Here is a 20,951-nt window from a genome sequence, read left to right on the forward strand (position 1 = left end):
CCGTCCTTTGCACCCGTGGTATTGGCGGTGTGTCAGCTATCCCGTTTCACTCCGCCCGGGCGGGAAAGCGTCCCGGGCCGACATATTCAAGCGGTTAGCGGTTTGCGGTTTGCACGTCGGCGAACTGGCAGATCCGACGCAGCAATCCTGTGTAATTAACACTTCACCTGCTCTGATTTCTCAACGGGGTGAACTTAGAAACAGAACAGCGATACAGTATGTAGCAGTCCATCTGCACAAACACACCCAGCAGGCGGCCCGCTGCAGTGCCAGCTTATATTAGTCCCAGTGTAAATAAGGCTGAGAGATGCCGCTGTCAGCTTTCCAGACCTTGCAGCTGCTACTGGTAGGCAACAATCTGACGTCTGGTAACCTGTTAAACCAGCGCGTCGGACGGACAGTCGACCGGCGCTCCACGGTTCACGCCGTGCGTCTTTCAGCTGTGATGCGGTGCCGTCCGTTTTGGAAGGCTGTGCGACAAAAAAGGCTGCGCTCCTGTCGTCCCACGGGACAAGAGCTGTTGCGGCGGCTCTTGATGATTACAGAACGAATAAAGAGTGGCACTGCAGGTTGAAAGGTTGAACTCCACTTGCAGACTAACCCTCTGCTAGATGCAACGGAACAAACCCTCTGTGTCGCGTGCCAAGCACGCTGACCGCACAAAAAATCAAAAAAACAAAGAAAGTTACAGACCCCCAACACATGCTGGCGTTATTCAGATGATGTGCGTGGGATTTTAGACCGACTGTTTAATTGCAGCTGCATTTATTGACCCGGGAGAGTGGCCAGAATGTGACTCATCCCGCAGAGCTTTGAGTGTGTCTTGCGCAAACACGGGTTTGGGGGAAATGAAGGACGACGCTATTCTGCAAAATTATCAGTGGCTGATCGAATGCACTGGCCAAGCGCATCGACGTGTAGAGAGCAAGGGAGTCGTCTGGCTGGAGTTCTAAGTCACGGGTTGGCAGCCCGTCTGTGTGGGATTTAAATTTGCAACCTTCTGTTCAACAAGTAAGATCAGCGGAGTCGCAGACTTTTGGCGAAGCCTTTCATTTTTAACGAGCCCAAAACGCAGGCGGAGGGTGAGAATGGGGGCGTGGCTTGCTCTGAGGAGGAAACCAAACTGTAAACGAAGAAGGGGGCACGACGGGGTGGAAGATCCCCCTGGGGTGGAGAGGTCACTCCACCCCTCCAATGACCTCCCCAACGACCTCTGCTTCTGCTTCTCCAGCCGCTCGTTTCACCACTGGATACTTCAAGTCCGGGACTGGGAAGAGGTTTTGGGCAGCGGGAGGGTGGTATGGGCGCGTCCCTAGTTGTGACTCGTTTTTTCCTGCCCGTAGCGGGAAGCTTCCGCCATTCTAATGCTGGGGGTGAGAAGAGAAAGACCGTTGAGCCCTCTAAGAACGTAGGTCTTTGGGTTCTGGCGCTTAATCCAGTCGCGTGAATTAATGTCGCGTATCGACAGCAATGAACACAAACCTTAAACCTTATTATTTCCCGTCTTAATATCAGCGTGGAGCTGGTGTGCTGGTGAGGAGCTGGTGTGCGCCTTGCACGTTTGTCGCTGCCGTCGACGCGTGAATGTGAGGCGTGTACTGTGAAGGGCTTTGAGTGGTCACAAGAGTGGAAAAGCTCCATATAAAATGCAGTCCACTTCTTCTTTCATCAAGGCACTGATGAAAATTTTGGAGGTATGCACCCTTGTTCCCTTCTGGAACGACGTCGGATGTCTCTTCTTTGCGGTGCATGTTTGTCTGTCCCTCACGCGGATTCCCTCCCCAATCCCCCCCCCCGGTGACCATCATGACAGCATATCAGCGCAAAAAATAATCCAATTTCGTCGCAGCGTCGCCGAATAACACGGCTAACACCATTTATTTTTTATTTTTTTCAATTCGCCTGCCCATTTTGGCGCCGGCGGCGGTTGTGATCTCATCCTGGCGCTTGGCCACGGTGCATTGTGGCGTACGTCGATCCCGCGTGGGGTCCAGGTTCCCGCCAGTCGCTCGGTCTCTGCCATCTGGGCCTGGTTCTTCTGGTTCCGATATTATCGCTCATCAGGGCAGTGGGGGCCGGGGGGGCACAGATGCCGGTCATTAGTGGCAGATACCGGTCAGAATTCCGGCTGCCATAGGGTTTAATTATCAGAGGAAAAAAATCCCCAAAAGAGGAATTCTCATGCCAGTTCTCGTATGTCCCATTTTGGCTTTTGTGAAATGGAGAGGCGTGAGAAATGCCTCCGAAAGGAATGTCGATAATGCTGTCAATAATGACCTTCACACTAAAGGTCTAAGTCTTAAATAGTTGAAGTTTAGGTCTGTGAAGTGGCTGCTACTCGAGTTTCTTCGGGCCTTTATCGGTTATTTACAGTATGCCTTTTGCTTTTCATGCGCTCTCCTCCCTTGCCCAGATGAGATAAAGCGTTTTAGTCCTCGCTTTCTGTGTTTGCCAGGACGAGGTGATTTAATTGTCCGGCCGGGGCGTCTCCTGTCTCACCCGGACAGCTTTTCACTTTAAGCCCTTTTCTCTCGTGTGTTTTCATTTATTTGCACAAGATATAGAGATTCCTTGAGCCAATCTCTCTTTTTTTTATTTCTTATTATTTCTCATGTCCCTTGTGTGTTTTTATATGAACTTCAGAGCAAACAGAGCTGAGCAGATTCACCTGGGCAAGAAAGACTTTTTTAGTCTTTTTCTTTTTTGGATAATTGACTCAATGAGGGTTGTTTTTACATTTTTTCTGTATTTTATGTGATGTTATTTCTTGGTTTCTTTGTTTCTTTAAATTAATGTATTTATTTTTGTGAATGTAAATCTTACAGTAAATGTTTTTCACAAACTTAGGCGACTGGATGTCTTAACAGATAATAGAGGTTATTTGAACACCCCCCCCCCCATGTCTCTCTCTGGCAAACTAATAGGTGTTATTGGCATTATGTGCATATGTACCCAAAACAATAAATAATAATAAGAAACATATTGTTAAATTTTAGGTTTATTTTTATTGCTCATTGTTATTCATTAGGTTTATTAGATTCCCCTTGGCATTTTTTGGCATAAAAGTATGTGGAACATGACAACCGCCGGAGCTACGTACACGGTTGAGGTCTCACGAGGACCCCGACGTCACAGACGTCTTGCGGTTCAAGTTGAATCCATAACGATCCACATTTGGAGCAGGAATTAGTGAAAAACCAATGAAATTTGACCGTAAGTAGCCGAACATTTGTGCATCGCGCACACGCAATGGTTCTAAAAGTTCCGGGCGGGTGGTGAAGCTACATGAGTTTGTGAAGTAAGACGCTTTGTGACATCATCATACAATTTGCTATTTAGGTTCAGGTTGTGGCTACAAACGCATATTCGCACTGAGCTGCGTGGTGTGGACTCCGTCGCTCTTTAGTGGTTACAAACTGTGTGTGTGTGTGTGTGTGTGTGTGTGTGTGTGTGTGTGTGTGTGTGTGTGTGTGTGTGTGTGCGCGCGTGTGTCGCCTTACCTGCTTAACGTCGGCAGGGCGTTTTATTTTGTTTGATCTTTTTTGCCCTTTTTGTAAATATAAACACATTCTTGCAAACTGTAGGGGTCCAAAACATATTCTGTGTTTGTGTCCTCCTTTATCTTAGTCCCAAAAGTTAAAAAAGTAAATGAAATGTCTCTGAGGGATGTGCGGTGTTTAATCTGTTTGAATGGAACCGTGGTGTTGGGAGCTTCCACACGGAGTGATTTCCTTCCACACAGACACCGTAACACGAAACAAGTGAATCGCTCCTGTTAGTAATTCTGCGTGTCACCAGGACTTGGAAAATCATAACTTGTAGTAATGTTGATGTATTGGAGTGACAGCATGAACTGATGCTACGTTCCATGGGAACTCCAAAAATTGTTATTGGTCTCGATAATGGGGTTATTAGTGCAGTTATTTATTATTTACATATTGCAATTTCTTTCTTGTATAGTTTATTTTATTATTTATATTGTTTCTTGTTTATGTTTTGGTTTATTTTCCTTGTTATTGTTTAGGTTTAGGTTTAGGTTTATTGTATTTTGTCATTTTTTTATCTTTTCTTGTTTATTTCTAGGTTTATTACATCTTATTTATTCTATATATATACAACTTTAACATTATTGACGATTCTTTTTGACGTGAGCTGCTATAACACCACAATTTCTCTCGGGGGATGAATAAAGTATCTCTCTATTCATCTAGATAATCTTTTGCGGCCTGCGTATTATACAGGCTGCAAAGGTATTTAAATTCCAGCAAATACTATGTCATACCACCACCATTAATCTTCTTCCTGTCTCTGACTCACAGGCTGTGTGGCTGATCTGGGATGAGCCAGTTGGAGTGTAGGCTGCTGGAGGCTCTGTGTGGGCGCAGGAGGCTGCTGGCCATGAAGCCGCCCTGCTCCCTCTACTGCTCCTTGTGGTTCCTCCTGCTGCTCGGAGCTGGATCCCTGCTGCTGCTGGTCCGCCTGCAGGACCTCTCCGTCACGTTGCAGCAGCAGACTCCAGGTCAGTGCCGCTGCTAAAACACACCCCAACACAATCGGCTTAGTAAGTGGAATAACACCGACGACTCACCACTGGAAAAAAATCAAAAGAGTCATTGGATTCCACTTGAATGTGTTGAACCTATATGATTCAGGTGGAAATGTTAAATTGAGAAAACATTAAAATGATAAAAGTTTAAAAAAACAAAGCTTTTTTTTTTGTTTTTAATTGATCCAGTGACTCAAATCATTAATTTTTTTTACAGTTTAAGTGTTTTTTCCCCCATACTTAGTCATCCACACCTACTTTCTGTCTTTTACTGTGTTTTTCATTAGTTATATCTCTACGGCTGAATGAATTTAATTTTCCATTCGGCTGACAATAAAGTGGCAATTACATCTATTGCCACCGAAAAACCAGCCACACTTGGAGATAATCAAACTTTGTGGATTTCTTTTTGCTGACATATGTGGAGAAAAACATTCCATAAATGAATTGTGTGGTTGTGTAATTATCATTATCCTCAGATCCCAATATCCTGCTGTGCTGATGAGAAAATCTCGATACAGATGGGTCTGCGGCTTTTTGGACCGTAACTAACTCATTTTTTGTGACTCGGGGCGAATCGGCCGCGTCTTGTCGTCTGGGTTGAAGTGCTGTCTGAAGGATGGACTCTGACATACGGCCCAGTGTACGCTCCTTTTAATGTCCGCAGAGCGGTTTGTGTCGGCAGTAAAGCAGAAAGCAGAGTAAGTGACAAGCCATTGCCGATGTCGCTCCCGTTCGGAAGGGACGCTCCCGACTATAAGCCCAAAGGCCCATTCATCTCGGGCCGTCCCCTTCAGGCGGGCGGCAGATGGCCCCGGGCCCCGGCGTGGAGCGGCGCGGAGATTTATTTGGTTGTGCCGTGTCGCGCGTCTCGCTGCGGAATCGCAAGGGGGTGATTCCTCACGCCCGAGTCCCCGGCGATCACAGTCACTTAGTCTCCGGGGCCGGGCTTTAAAACTTCCGCCCCGCTCATCGTCCCACAAAATCCGGCTCCTCCGGGGCGCGGCGGCGGTGGCGGCGGCGCTGAATTCCAGCTGAAGGATTTCGGGTGGAAATTAAATGTCTTTGGAAGCGCTAGGTCAGGTGTAGTTATGGAGGTAATTTAGGAGGAAGGGGGCGGTGATTGATTTTTCTTTTCCCCCACAGTAGTTACGGCGCCGTACCTCATTTAAAAAGTGGAATGATACGATTGTGTGAAATTGAAAAGAAAGAGAAAGAAGGCAGAGCAGTTTAAAAAAGATTGAAACGGCTCGAGTTGGTAAATTACATTTTCCTCGATCAATATAACCATATGAGAACAGAAACACATCAAAGGCCATTTTTATACCGCATCCCTCCGTGTTCCGTCAGCGTAGAAAGGCACGGGAGCCTGAAATTGCTTTTGTGATGTCTCCATTGGCAATTGCCTCCGTTTCCCTTTTGAATCCCTCGCTGACACCGCGGGTTAAACAAACACACATTTTCAATCACGCGGCGGAAGCGGCGCTAAGGGTGTAATGGCCGGGGCACGTGTGGTAATAACGGCTTCCGCGGCCGCGATTAGGGCCGCGCCTCCTCTGTCAACGGAGCCGCCGGTTCGCACGTTCGCGCGGGGCCAAACGATGTGGGGTTCTTTTTTTTTTTCTTCCCGCCAGACTAATCGCACCCCCGTCAGGTTTGTCAGGACGTGCGGTTCTCCCCGAAAAAGGACGGGGCCTGCGGCGGAGGAGAGATGCCGTATCGTTTCGATGCTGGTACCTCCACGCACCCACTGACCACCCAACCATAGTGGGCATCCATCCCCTGGGCGGACATCTCTTTGTCTTCCCCCCAGCGCCAGATGAAATATATAACTGCTAAATTCTGAATGTAAAACTGGAAGGGCTTTTTAGAAATTTGAGTTTTGATCAATTTTTTTTTTTTATTATCTATTTTTTATTATTAACTTTTTTTTTTTTTTTAATTCACTATGATTCGTTTATAATTAGTGTTTTGGCTTCACAGGTCATTTGACCGGGGGGCCAAATCCACAAAAGGATTGCGCGGCTTTTGCGGCCGCTAAAACGGGTCCAAATGAAAGAAAAAGCGAGTGTCCAATTCACAAAGCACCCTGCCAACGGCGAAATGCACCACTAATTGCACTGCCGCACTTCCATAAATGAGGCATCAATCATACATTTGGTGCAAAATTGGCCCTTTTCTATGCAAATGAGCCTCATTGCAAATGAGCCTCATTGCAAATAGCGTACAATTCAAAAGCTCTGGCGCTTATAACCACACGCAGCGAGAGGGACGCTGTTAACATCTGCAGAGACCTGGTGCTATCTGCACTGACAAAAATAAAGGCAGGGGGGCCGATCCGCTCCCTGCGCGATCAGAGCACAATATACCTGCAATCAGAGCATAATATACCTGTCAAGTTTTCAAAGTTCACGGTGCCATAAGTGGCTGCAATCCATTCTTTGTGAATTTGCCCCTGAGTTTTGCGACTCAGTCAGTGAACATCACGACCGGGTGATGTGTTTCACATGAAGTGGATTTACATTCCAAATGATATGAATGGATTGAAGTGATATCGTGGAAAGGTAAAGAAGAGGGATCACTTTGGATACAACCATCAAGAAATTCCATCCATGTTCTGGCATTCAAGCCTAACTGGGTAACATTGAAGTGTCAGCCGTCTGTTGCCTCTTTTTTTTTTTGGGGGGGGGGGGGGGGGGGGTGTTTGGGTTTTGTTTTTGCGGCGTTGAAATGAGGATTTTCTTCCCTGTGATGAAATCACGGGGGTGGGGGTGTCCGTGCCAGCGACCCCGCGCTGGTGTTTTTGGGCTGTCGCTGTCACCACGCAGTGCCCGGCTCGGCAGCAAAGCGGAGACCTCGTAACCTCTTCTCCCAAAGGGATTGTGTTTTCCCGTTTGAGTGATTTGGCATTTTTGCTCTGCATTACTTAAAAAGAAGCCAAAGTCCTTATACTCAGCCTCCGTATCAAGCGAGAATGTCTGTTTCAGATGTTGTCAATTGTTCATTAAATGTATTTTTAATCATTAGGTTATTGATGTATTATAATCGATTATCAGTCATTATCGAGTTTTTTGGGCCCAGACAGACAGATCCATCCCGGCCACGTCACCTCCGTGTGGCAGGAGAACGACGTGGAGGGAGAAGCCAGACCACTTTACAACGTTATTGTGTCGGCGACAGTTCAAGTGGTGCAGCGTTTTGGGCATGGCGGCGCTCTATTTGGCCCCGACTCCGCGTGATGCATCATGTGGAAGCCGCGCAGAAGTGTCCGCTCCCCGAGTCGTCGATCAAGACGTGCGACCAGAGACAGGAGGCCGAGTTCCACACCGTGGCCCATTTTAACAGGAGAAAAGTAAAATACTGCCCCAAAAATTGACGACGACGCAGTTTTGTTGAGCTCCATTGGGTTTTTTTTGAAGTGGGGCTTTCTGTTGATTGTAATTTTATTTTCGACATCTATGCCGAGGAATAATGGAACGTTTGCAAAAAGCATGAAGGGAGCCCCAAGGAGGTGGGGGTCAGGAGGCTTCATCATCTCCGTCCTTTTCTCCGAAACCATTTCAGATCCTTAGGCTTACTCCTGCAAAGACGAGGTTTGCCGACTTTCACCAAAAACTGTTCGACTTCGTGTCCATTTGGTGCAAACCGTCCACGCGAGGTGCTCTGCCGCCACTGGAACCTGACTCCACCGAAGGCGAAGGAAATGACCGCCTGGGCGTGGCCCCCATCAGCCCCCCCGCGACGACGGAACACTTCAGCCTTTTTCTGACCTCCACATGGATCGTGGATATTTTTCGTTTTCCGTCTTCGTTTCTCAAGATCAGTTCCCTTCATTCGACCCCGTCCCGGTGTCTTAGCGTGTCAAGGAGCAGCGAGCCGCCACGTCGCGGGGACCGAAGCTCCAGATCCCGGAGTGCCCGGACGCGCACGTCCGTCCATCTTCCGCGGGAACATTATAAACGGTAAATGATGACCTCATTTCTCCGCCTGGCGCTTTTGCCCGGAGTTAATGTCGCCTAAAATCCGTACGCTACCCTCAGAGACTCCTGGTGCTGCCGAAGGGGAGAGAAGCGTCTGGGCTGAAACTCCCAAAGAGTTTGGAGCCGAGGCAAACTCCATGGAAAGCTGTATTGACACCCACACTGATGAGGAGGCGCGTGGACTGACAGACAGTGTATACATAATGTATACATCGACAGTAATTATTCACTCATTCCTCCTTTTTAATGAATCACTGTGCTTGAATTCCAGGTTAACTTTGTCCTTTTGTGGCTGATAAGGTTTGTGTCATTGTGAAGACTAGGCCCTGACACAGGCATTTACTTTATTTATTTTATGCCACCGCGCTGACGAGGATGCGGTTGCCATGGTGATAGATCTATTGTGCATGGTGACCTTCTTTGGTCATGAAAATACCATTGTCACCTTCGGGCGACGCCACCGCAATTCATCATAAAGTACTGATATTGCAATATTGCTGCCATTTTAGCCCGCCCCACAAAATATTGCAAAGGAGTGCATTCTTTATGAGACTGAGGGAGAAGCGTCTACTTTGCTGTTGGCTCTGTGGACACAAATTACACGCTGATTACATCATTTCTCTCCTACTCAACAAACCCATTTATATATATATATATATATATATATATATATATATATATATATATATATAATTCATAAAAAAGAGTAACACAATTTAAATGAACATTTCTGCAAAAGAGTGATTTGTCATCTGGGTTCTATCCATATATATATATATATGAAAGCGTTATATACAGTATATCCATAAAGAAGCTTCTGTTCTGGGTTGTTTGTTTGAGCTGGGGTATAAGTGGTTACTATCCTTTGTCTTTCAGCGCTATCATAATTTTGTGGCTTAATATAATGATAAGAAGATTCAACCCACAGTTTTCGTGTTTTGTTTGAGGAAATAACGTTTTTTTTCGGGGGGGGGGGGGTCTGACACATAGTGCTTTTTCATGGCCTGCAGCAGAATGTGATCAACCTCAGCCCGCTGCTGTTATGGGAGATTTAGAATTGATAATCTCACAGTTCCTGATTAACTTTTTGAGAGCTTGGCGTCCCTTAAGTACTGCTTTGTTTTCTCTCTGCACATGGATTGTTGTTCTCCTATCAGATAGATGTATCACACTACATGTAAGATTGATTTAAATATAATGTTCTGTCTCCTCGGGCTTTAACCATAAAAAAACACATGCGGGCGCCGATCGATGGCGGCGTCCTCTGCCATCGATCCGCTCCCGCTCCGTTTGTCCTCACGTGATCAGTTTTCGCCGGCGCCCCATTGATCAGTATCTCATTGATCCCGCCGCTCCCAAGCAGTGAGACAAGCAGCCGATCTGATCATAAACAGGGATAATAAACTCGCCGACAGATTCGGATGATCGTTCCGCTTTAACTGAATCAGTGTTTTCCCACTTTAGATCCAGTGAAACCAGATCCACCATGTCTGTCAGCAGCAAACAGTGTGAGCTGAAAGCATTTTAGCGTCACACTGGGGCTTTGTTGTATGTTTTGTCTTGTTTGGTTCTTCTCTTTGTCTGCGTTCTCCACTATATTATTATTATGTCCCCCACACCAGGTTTTGTAAAATGCAGCCAGACAAAATGGGAATGAAGTAAAAAGAATGTTCAATGTCTTTACTGGACATCAAAATACAGTAATTAAAATGTTATTAATTGGAAAGTGTCCCAATATCATGTCATACTGTATGCATATGTGAGTGATTGTATTTATCTTTAAGGATCTAATGAAACTGACTGTACGTAATAATAATAATAATAATAATTATAATAATAATTATAATAATAATAATAACAAATATAGCTGCAGGCAGCAATACACAGGGTCCAGTTTAGTCGTGTTGGGTGCGTTTTACAGTTGCCCAGGTCCTCTGAAACGCAGATCGATTTTCCGAGTTTACTTGAACGTAGCGCGGGCTCCGCCCCCGGTCTGTCGTCTCCTGGTTGCTCGTATCGCGGAGCAACCACTTTGCGGTCTGCACAAAGCGACCCTCCTGTCTTTGAAATGACTGTCCGCGGTTGCCTGGAAACCAGAACTTTTAATTGTTAGAACTCACGGCGTTGTCCGTGGAAATAGCGCTGCCCTCCCGGTGTCGGGTGGTCGCTTGGTGCCGTGTCGGCCATGTCATTTATATGTTGAGTTATTTTACTTGGATTATATTTTCAGCAGGCCACGTTTCCATGACATACATAAAACGTTGTGGTACCTCTGTGGGTAATCACCATTGCCTCTGCTATTTTTCGGACGCCTCGCTGGATCTTGAACACATCACTCAGTCGCACATTTCAGTGTTTTCGAGGGACGCGCTGACGACATTTTAAGGATTATTTTTTATTATTTTTTTCATTAATCCGGCTAAGGAATGTGGACCGCGGATTTAAAATATCAATCTATCAGATCTACTGACTTCTACCAGGTAAGAAGCTATTTATAAATATATATATATATATATATATATATATATATCTCCGCGTAAACCAATAGTTTGCTGGCGTCGAAACACTGCAGAGTGACAGAGTCCAAACCGCACACTGGACACGCTCCAGCTGGACATTCTCAATTGGAATCTGTACATTTATAGTAAATAGTATGACAACGTCATGAAGCGTCTTACTGTAAATCTCATCTCCTTCATTTTGTTTACGAATACTGACTCACTTAATCAAGACAACTGAATATTTTGGGTCAAAGTTGTGGGGTTTTTCCACTCAGCCACGAGTTCTTTGTGACCGGGCAAATTCAATAATAATAAATATATACATGTTCAAGCAAATATCCTCACTTCGTATCATATTCATATGTCAGTGATTTAATTTTTTCATTCTTCTTTCCGGAACTCACCTTAGAGTGCACAAATAAACTCCAAACCAAACACCACACCATACTGTATATATAAACCCTCCGATTTAAATGTATTTTCACGCCACTAAAGCCTGGATATGAATTTTATTTTTTTCAATGAACCCTAACCATTACTGCTTTAAAACTGCTAAACCTTTGTGGACGCTCTCTGTACAGAGGACCCATACAGTCAACAGGGAGCGGCGTCTGTATTCAGCCGAGGTGCGCCCGCCGAAGAAAAGCACATTAAATCACATCAAAGCCTCCCGCCGCCGCTCGCGCCATGTGCTGCAGATTCAATTTCCTCCCCTAAAGTGACCTAATGTAATTTAAAAGTTTGGCTGCGGATGTGTGAGATGTGAGATGTCTGGCCTATTTCAGTCCAAACAAAAACATGTCACAGCAAGCTAATGGCTGATTTGAACAGCGGGCTTTAATTAACGTGCGCCGGGGGTGGTCGGGCGGCTTGGGCCGTACCATAAAACGACACGGGGGGGCGGCTTCCTTCGGGTGGATGGGATTGGATGTGAACGGGAGGGAAAGGCTCGGGAACTGCGGCGCATGTGTCTTCCTTTCTTAAAAGAAGGACGCGCCGGGTGCCGTCGCCCCGCGGCGCGGCGCGGCCCTGGTTTGGGCGCCGCCGAATGTGATGCAAAGGACTCCCATTCAGAGCCAAACTCTCCGCCCCGCCGCGGACAATGGAGTTTTGAACGTTACGCAGCCCGACAGAGAATTGAAAATTGATTCTTTTTTTTCACCCAATTGCTGTTTGCCAGTGTATTTATTTCCCTTCCAGGGATGAGGCTGCCTTGCAGTGCGCATTGAGGAATATCTGGCGTTGTGTGTGCACTATTATTCCATTCAATAGGGAGGTTTCAGGGAAGTTTCTGGTTATTTCTGTCCAGTTATTTATGACTATTTATTTGTGTTTTCAAACTATTATCCGCCATGTGATGAATAAGCTGAGCTGTTTGCTGGTGTATTAATAGCGACGGGCAGACAAGGAGCGGCACCGCGTGACGGAGATGTTCCTGGAAGGTGAGCGGGGTGACGCCATATGGTCCAGGCAAAAAAACATTTTTTTATAAAAAAAATACCAAAACAAGGGAACGCCACACTCACAGCAAGACAAACAACTACTGGGGCTTAATGAGGAAACGTAAAGCTAAACACTATTCTCTTTTCTGTTATGGTTACATTGAGGGGCGGAGGCTCTAAGAAGAGAAGAAAGGATCTAAAAAAAAACGAAGGAAAAAAACGATTGAATATTATTGTGTTCCGAGTCCCCCTTTGTATGTTTGCAGCTGGATTTTTTTAGAGTTTAAATGTCACACGGATAATCCCAAGAAGACCCACTCAGTACATGAAAAATATAAGAATAAGAATAAGAATCAATACATATTATTGTTATAAATAAAAAAGAAATAGCAATAATAACATCAATACTACCACAGCTACTACTACAAATAATAATAATAATAATAATAATAATAAATTATTGTTGTTATTCATGTTCTAAATTGGAAAAACTGAGGGCAGTAGCTGAGGAGGTAGAGCAGGTCGTCTAGTAATCTGAAGGTTGCTGGTTCGATCCCCGAATCCTCCTGATAGCATGCTGTAGTGTCCTCGGGCAAGACACTTAACCCCTAATGGCTCCCGACGGCTGCTTCCATCTGTCAAATGATGATGTCATGTGAAAACACCCAACTTGCACACAGGACAACAGCGGACTGGTAGTTATGTTCTGTATCTCTATACGGTAAATGGTTTCTACATCATATACAAAACATGTGTGCCAGTATTTCTATGATGGTATTTCTTTAATTGCAATTCTATACTCAATTTCTATAAAGTTATCTCTGTAACGTTATTTATATTGTAATATTTCTACACCATCTATGAAACGTGTGTGCTCTCCATATATGGGTTATATCTCCTTAATAAAAAGGCGTGCATGGCCGTCAACCCCTGTATACCAGTAAATTAGATCCTTCCATTGATCTCTGCCTCCAGTCATGATTCAATACATGTGTAGAATCTATATGTGAAGTCGCTTCCATATTGGGCATTCAGCTGAAGTCTTTTTCATGTCGACTTTTCATGAAGGAGGAGGCGAAGGGAGTTGGTGTTTTCGGGCTGTGACTCATGATTGTTTTTGTCAAGAAGTCGAATTTTTTTTTTCTGAATTGCTGATGCATTTATTTGATTTGGGCCTTAAAATGACAGTAAAATAAGATAATAAGGTACAAAATGATGGTAAATTCACAAGTTGACCTTGTGCAGGCTTTCTAGAACACAACTTTTCATTTTAGAGTCCCGTGAAAAGGTTTTTGGTGTGAATTACGAGCAGCACATCAGTGAACCAATTATCCAATCGCTAAAGTTGTGTTTGATATCGTAAATTTGTGGTCAATTGAGTCACTGGTTATTAAACTTTTTTCTGTCGAGGCTCCCTCCCTCGTTACTCCCGTGTTGCCGGGTTCTCTTTAAGATATTCCATTTAGTTTTCTTGTTGTTGATATTTTAAGTGTCCCAGGCTGCATGCTGCTTCTCCTCGGCCTCGCTCTGAGCGGAGGTGCCCCAGTAAAACCCCAGCTCCCACAGGGGACAGAATCAGCACAGGGCCAAGGTCAAGGACCCTCGGTCCGGGTCTTCATGTAGACGCCAGCACCGCACCCCGCCCTGCTTCCTGAAAACGGAACGAAAGCGGCTCATTGGTAATCAGGAAACAGAGTTTGATGTGATCTGTGCCAAGGTTTTCCCCGATCCGCCGAAGGTCAGATAGTGTGTTTGCTTGGCGTCCCCCGGGGGGTCCCTGGCCCCCGGCGTTTCAAGTGTAAATTTATCACTTGATATAAATCGTGTTGGACGTCGTGGCGTCCCACATCAACAGAAGTGCATCCAAGGAGCAAAGTACGAGAACAATGGCCTCTCATTATCAGGAAGGGCTGTTTTGCACATTCCACTCCGACACTGCAGAGGCTGAGACTTTGTGACCCCCCCCGCCTCCCCACCCACCCACTTCTGCAAAGTATTATCATGAGCCGGTGTCCTGAGGCAGACTGCTTATTACACGGCATTAGCATTGTCTGGGCGAAGCCTCCCACAGAGGAAGCGGGGAGCGGAGCGCAGCATTGAAATGCCAGCAGGCACACGCGGCCCCATAGAGTCATCTCTCTGAGCCCACTACCGGGCTCCGAGGCTCGGGGACGGCAGCTCTGACAAGCGGCTGCCGGCTCCCGCTCCCTCCGCGAACGCTGCCTGCAAGCTAATTGGCCGGACAACACCTGTCACTGCGCGGCCTCGCCTGCCAGCACGCCCAACATGCCGTCAGTTTGCATAGCCTCTCCAGCGGCACGTGCGCGCCACGCGCAGCTGCACGACTGCCAGACGGGGCGAAGACGTATGAAGGCACGCTCGAAAGACGGAGATGTAAGGAGACGACTATAGGCAGGTTTTAGGATTGAGATGTCTGCTATCTGTGTCCAATCGTGGCGTTACCAGCTGGGCTGGATTTTTCAGACTTACTTGGGGTGTTGTCGTCGCGATTTGCTTCCTTATATGTATGGCAGCAAATAAATGATAGATGCCTCGAATGACCCAAAATGAGGAAGCATCTGTTGCCGATTGACAAAGGGAGGATATGGCGCTGCCGTATTACGATTTTGTGCCAAATGATCTTACGGGCAGAGTGCCAGAGGGTTTTCTTCTTCTTCTTCTTCTTTTCACTCCTCTGTCGCAGAGGCGACACTGATCTCCCCCTAATTCATATTCCCGACTCATGTAGCGAGAGAGCAGGCACTTGAAGCGACTGGGATCAATGTGAAAGCGGCTTTAATGGAGGATCTTTATCAGGGAAAACCCCAGTTCCTCCTCTCCTCACGCCGGCGACCCGCCGCTGCCCAAAGTTTTTTAAGGGGGTTCACGCAGAGTTCAGAGGATCATGGGATGCAGAAATCCCGATTCCAAAAGTCTTCCCTCAAATTGAAATGACCTTACAACTTTCACGGATCTCCGTTAGACACTTTTACCAAACCACACAGATACTGACGCCCCCGTTTTGCTCGGCATCGGACACATACCCGACACCAGCTTTGGCCGTGGCTTGTCCACCAAATCCCCCCCGCCCCCCCACCCCCCCGGATCCTGCCGAGTCAGATGAACATGACAGCAGCGGCCGCGCACAAGGAGAGGGGGCTCCGCGGGACGGGACTCGCCCTCCCATCGGACCCGACCGTCGTCGCCTGAGAGAGGAATCCCCGGCGCTGTCGGAGCGGCGCTAATCACCGCGGCTGGCTGTTAGGTGCCGCCGCGCTCTGTGGAGGTGGAGCAACTGAAAATGTTTGAGTGTGCCATCGGGTTTGGCTCGGGGTTCAGATGGTTTGACTGCGGCTGGACGCGTCGTGCCGCCCTGGAACAAAAAAGCCCGGCGTCACCCGGTGCCTCGGCTGATGAGATCGTCCGGTGGAGTGCAACCAGGGGGAAAATGTGCTGTTATGACCGGACTCTGCACAGCTAGTACATGGTTTGAGTTCCTATTACGTTCATGGTTTTATCAACGTGTATAGAAGTTGGTGATTATGTAACGTTTACAGCTCTGTATTATCTGCCTATTGGCTTCTTTCGCTTCCTCTGGACTGTGTTTGCAACTCTGCATTGTGCTTCACGGCCTTACGGTCCAATTCCCCGGTGAATTCCTCCTGGGTCGCTCACACCCCGGCGGAGGCATTAGCCAGATGGCCTCCGACTTGCCGGCTTTTGGCTTATCTTTTTGTTTCAGGCCTTAAACAGATATTGTGTTGAACTGGATATAACCTGCATGGCAACCTGCATATAAATAGCGCCTTTTTTTCCGCAGAATCATCTGCTCGTGTCTTTACTGCGAGAGACGGCACAAACCTCCGTTACGGTGAAGGAAGAGCGGATATCGACGGTGCCTCGGCCAGGAAGTGTTGGTGTTGCTTAGCAGTGGCTCATTACCACAGGTTCTCGTTTCCTTGGAGACAACTTCTGGAGTTTTGGGACGAGATGGCCATGTTGGCAGGCGCCCCAATCTCGCACATTTTTCGCTTCAACCCAGAGAGAGTGAAGACATATTTAACCTTTGGCCCTTAACGCTCAATCTCAAGACAGTTCCCACAGTCGTGCCAGAACTTGAACCGTCTCCGATTGTATCTCTGACACATTTCTGACCTTATCGTTGTACAACCCACAACAGCTCTCCCCAACGCGGCACAGTGGGGATGATATGGCCACAATCAAGAGGTTGAATGGAAAAATTAATATTTCATTTCAGAGTCTCGTCTCTGGGGTTTTCATATTCCTCCCAATTAGAAACCCTAGTAGGTAGGTGTGTGTGTGTGTGTGTGTGTGTGTGTGTGTGTGTGTGTGTGTGTGTGTGTGTGGGTGTGTGGGTGTGGGCGTTGGCGTGGGCGGGTGATGGACCGGCATCCCATTTAGGTTTGACCCACCGGCTCGGATCGGCGCCGACCCTGACTGCGAAAACGATGGATGTGCCGCTTCAAAGGCGTCACCTCGGCACAACTGATGTACAATTTCCGTGTTTAAGAAACCCCAAAATCGCTCGCGTGAGTCACTTGGAATCGGTCTAAAGTCGAAAGATTAATTTCCACTGACGAGCGTCGCTGTTGCCTGCTCATCCGTCGTCAATGGGGCTTCCCGGAAACCCTCCAGAGGACAAACCACTATTCCATCCTTTTAATCGGCTCGGAAACGCTCGCCGTGACCCGGGCCGCCGTCTCCGTTCACCCATTTATAACAGATCTGACGCATTCCGTCTAAATGCCGTCGACACGCTCAAAGCACGACGGGAAGTCAACCTCAGCCTCGCACCCGCGCCGCATTTCCTTCTCTCCGTCCTCTTGATTATTTTTTTTTTTTTGGGGGGCGATTATTTTTCACAAAGACGGCCGCGCCACGTCCGCCCGGCGCCGCTCCCCGGCGCCGGCGCGTGTGTCCGTGCATTGCGCGCATCGATTAGATCATCTTGAAGTTTTTATAGCCCCGCCTCTGATTCACCGTGGGTGATCCACGAGCCCGGCGCTTTTAGCCGCGGCGCAGGATCACATTATGTCATGCTGCTCCTCCGCCGCAATAAAATGTTTCCTCTCGGCTTAATTGTCTCTTTCACCTTTCAGACACCGGGGCGAGAAAACAATTCACGCATACGTTCTGTTTTCTTCGGGGGGGGCAAAACGTGTACCAAGCAACTTACAGTAGGTGATAAATTACTATCCTTCCCTTCATGGTTATTAGTCAACTTCAGTCGTCATTCCAAAGATGACTGAGAATGACAATGAGAAATAAATTAATTAGTATTTATAGAAGTCCGCCGTTGCTACTGCTGAGCGGCTCTTTTTTAATATCGTCATTAACGCCTCTATCACGTTTCTGCAGATGTGCTCATCTTAAGGAGAAATGAATCATGTTTCAGGTCGACCCGGTGATTACGGAACATGTGACGATGGTACAAATTAGGGCTTATATCTGCAGGCAGTTGACTTATTAAAGAAATATATATATGCCTCACATCCGAGCCACGTTCATTAGAAATATTGTGGGTTTTTTTTTGTTTTTTTTTATGCGTTTGGTCCTTGGAGGCTCCTTGTTACCGGGCGAGGGCTCGAATTCCCCCCGTAATACACCTTTCCTGCTCCGTAGGAAGCCTTGTAGACAAAATGCTCTCACAAAAGATACACAGCGGGTAAAAAAAAGCAAAAAACGGAAAAAAAACGAACCGCTCTGTAATAAAAACTCATTCGTCTTCTAAAAAAATGGCTGCCAGGATTGCAGCTACTTTTAGGGTGGAGCAATAATTCACGGTGCCTGTGTGATGGCCACATTCGTAATATTTTCCATCTGCAATTCTCCACAAGCGCGTACTTCATTTATTTTCCTTATATTTGTTCTGTACATTTTGGTGTGAATTGTGAGGCGTCCGATGCCTCTGGATCTTTGTCCCGTCGCTGTTACGGGATTTTGGTTCCTCGTGCTGTTCTGGATAATCATCAAATTCCCCAGTCATATACGCTTCCATGCAAATGTCAAGGGAAATTTAAACCAATGTTAGAAACGACCAACAAATAGGCTGTGAATTAGATGACTTTCCATCAGTTGGATTCAGGCAAATGAACTGTCTACCTGAATATTTTTATGTTCAAATTTCTCAATATCAATAAATGGCTTTTCTGCAATAAACAGACATGTATCATAAATCTGTTATAGGCTTATTCTGTGATAGGTGCGTAATTCTTATGAAGGAAGACGATTCAATTATTAATCGCAATTATTTGTGTGACAGTTCGTCGTCAACTAAATATGATCATCGATCAATCTACGCTCCCGGATCGTTTTTTCTTGTGTTCGCAGCAAGCTGTGCTGCGGCGTGACAACATGTATTTTTCTCAGCAATTATCCTGTAGTTATTATAAACAGATGAATTCTCTTCTGCTGTTTTATTCATCACGTTGTGCTCTCAAACTGCTCTGGCATCGCAGCGCTTGTCGTTGCCTTGAACTGACGCAGGCTCAACTAGATCCCTATGAATAACACAAAGTGCAATGAATAATACAGCAGACACAAAGAACTGTGTGCGCGTGTGCGTGCGTGCGTGCGTGTGGAACCAGGGCACTTTTGCCTGGTGCTTGAATCACCACTATCACGAAACAAAATAATTCTATTACTGGAGCTCTATACTATCTAATACTTTCAGCGCTCTCTCCACCAAAGCCACAACACTGAGGTTTAAGGCCATGAAACGCCTGGCAAGTTCATGATTTTTGGAGATGGTTTTCCAGGCCTGGAACTGAAAGAAAATTATTTGTGGTTATCGGTTTCATCCTCTGAAGTGGTATCACTTTTGGAATCATAAAATCATTATTTTTCAAGTGTTTTAGGCGCTTATCCAGCTGAGGTACACAATTGCGGAAAATTTGTTTCTTCTCCAAAGGCGTTTCAATTTTAGCCCAGGAGCTTTAAAAAAAAAAAACTAAGAAAAGAAATGAATCAGTGGCGTAAGAAGATATTAATTCAAATATCAATATTTAATAGTTAAATCCGAGACGAGGCTTTCTGTTGGACCGTTTTACTGTAGATGAAGAGGGATTCTGTTTGTTGTGTGTGTGTGTGTGTGGGGGGGGGGGGGGGGGGGGGATTGAAATGCACGATTTATATGCAGTCATTTTTGTGCAGATAGTTTGGTGAAAAGACAAAAGACAAAAAAACAAAAACTTGAAATATGCTTCAGGAAGCATTGTTTTTCTGTTGCCAAATTTATTTGAAGAGACAAAATATACTGGACCTGTGATACAATAGCTTGTGTCTGTGATCTCTCTACACCCAATTCTGCAATTTTAAGGGCGTCATGGAAGCACCTGTGGGCGGAACGCTCAAAATGTACGACACATAAGTTCATTTTAAAATGTAAATTTCCATTTGTTGATAAATATTGCGTTGTAGGAATAAAATATCTTATTAAAGGCCATTATACTGGATTTCAGAATCAACCTCGGTAGCGTGATGCATATCGTACCGCTAGATCAGATAGTGTAGGCCTAAAATGAAACCTGGATGATGTCATGGAGGCGGAGTGCGTGCGAGAGAGCGATGAAGAGGAGGAGGAGGAGGAGGAGGAGAGGAGCCGCGGCGCGAGCGGAGTGTTAAGGTTGTTTTCACCTGGCGGAGATGTTGAGATGTTCCCGAAACCGAGAAGCTTCCGTGACAGCGACGAGCAACGGGTGGGGAAGCAGCGACACCGCGTCACCGCGCACACACACACACACACACACACACACACACACACACACACAGACACAAACGCCTGCACGCACACACACACACACACACACACACACACACACACACACACACACACACACGCACACATACACACACACACACACACACCACGGACGCAATGGAGCAGACGCCCCGCGCCCCGCACCCTGCACACTGAATTGCTTTGATGAAAAACATTTTGGAGCATTTTTAAAATATTCTGTGGGTTGAGGGCTGGATGTGGTTTTTTTAAATTTTTATTTTTTTTATTTTTTATTTTTTATATGCGTTCGAACCTTTCGGTGCGCATGTGGTGGAAACACACCTACTTATCATGTTTAATGTGACGATACAGCCAACGGAGAGGGAGAGGTACGGGGACATGATTCCCTCTAAGATCTCCGATAAAAGTTGTACTTTAAAAATAAAAATATGATCAAACAGGATCCTTTTATTTATCAGCAATTAAAAAAGGAAAACTTGTTTTGAACAGTGGTTTCACGTTCTCAGCCTTGCATTGTAATGAAAAAGGGCAATGCCTCCACATGGTTATAAACAGGTCCACCGCCTCAGGGTTTGCAAACCACTGACTTAGAGACAAAACATTGGACGTGCACTACAGAGAACATCTGAAAAACATTTTTAAATCAATTGCCCAAGTCGTCTCTCACGTTCAGTCACTGAGACGATAATCCCGTTTTCATAAATAAATGATGGACGATGC

General features: G+C 46.2%; 1 protein-coding gene across 1 annotated transcript in view; it reads left to right on the forward strand.

Moving 5' to 3' along the window:
- Positions 1-4,338: 4,338 nt before the first annotated feature.
- Positions 4,339-20,951, forward strand: part of LOC307232041 (carbohydrate sulfotransferase 8-like) — a gene marked incomplete at both ends in the record, with an annotated part of 32,465 nt that continues 15,852 nt past the window's right edge. Inside the window, one exon of the mRNA XM_080002922.1 lies at positions 4,339-4,519. Within this exon, the coding sequence (XP_079859048.1) occupies positions 4,339-4,519 (181 nt within the window). The remainder of the gene's footprint in view (positions 4,520-20,951) is intronic.

Source organism: Zeus faber (assembly GCF_960531495.2).
Source record: "Zeus faber genome assembly, chromosome: 6".
Classification (NCBI taxonomy): Eukaryota; Metazoa; Chordata; class Actinopteri; order Zeiformes; family Zeidae; genus Zeus; species Zeus faber.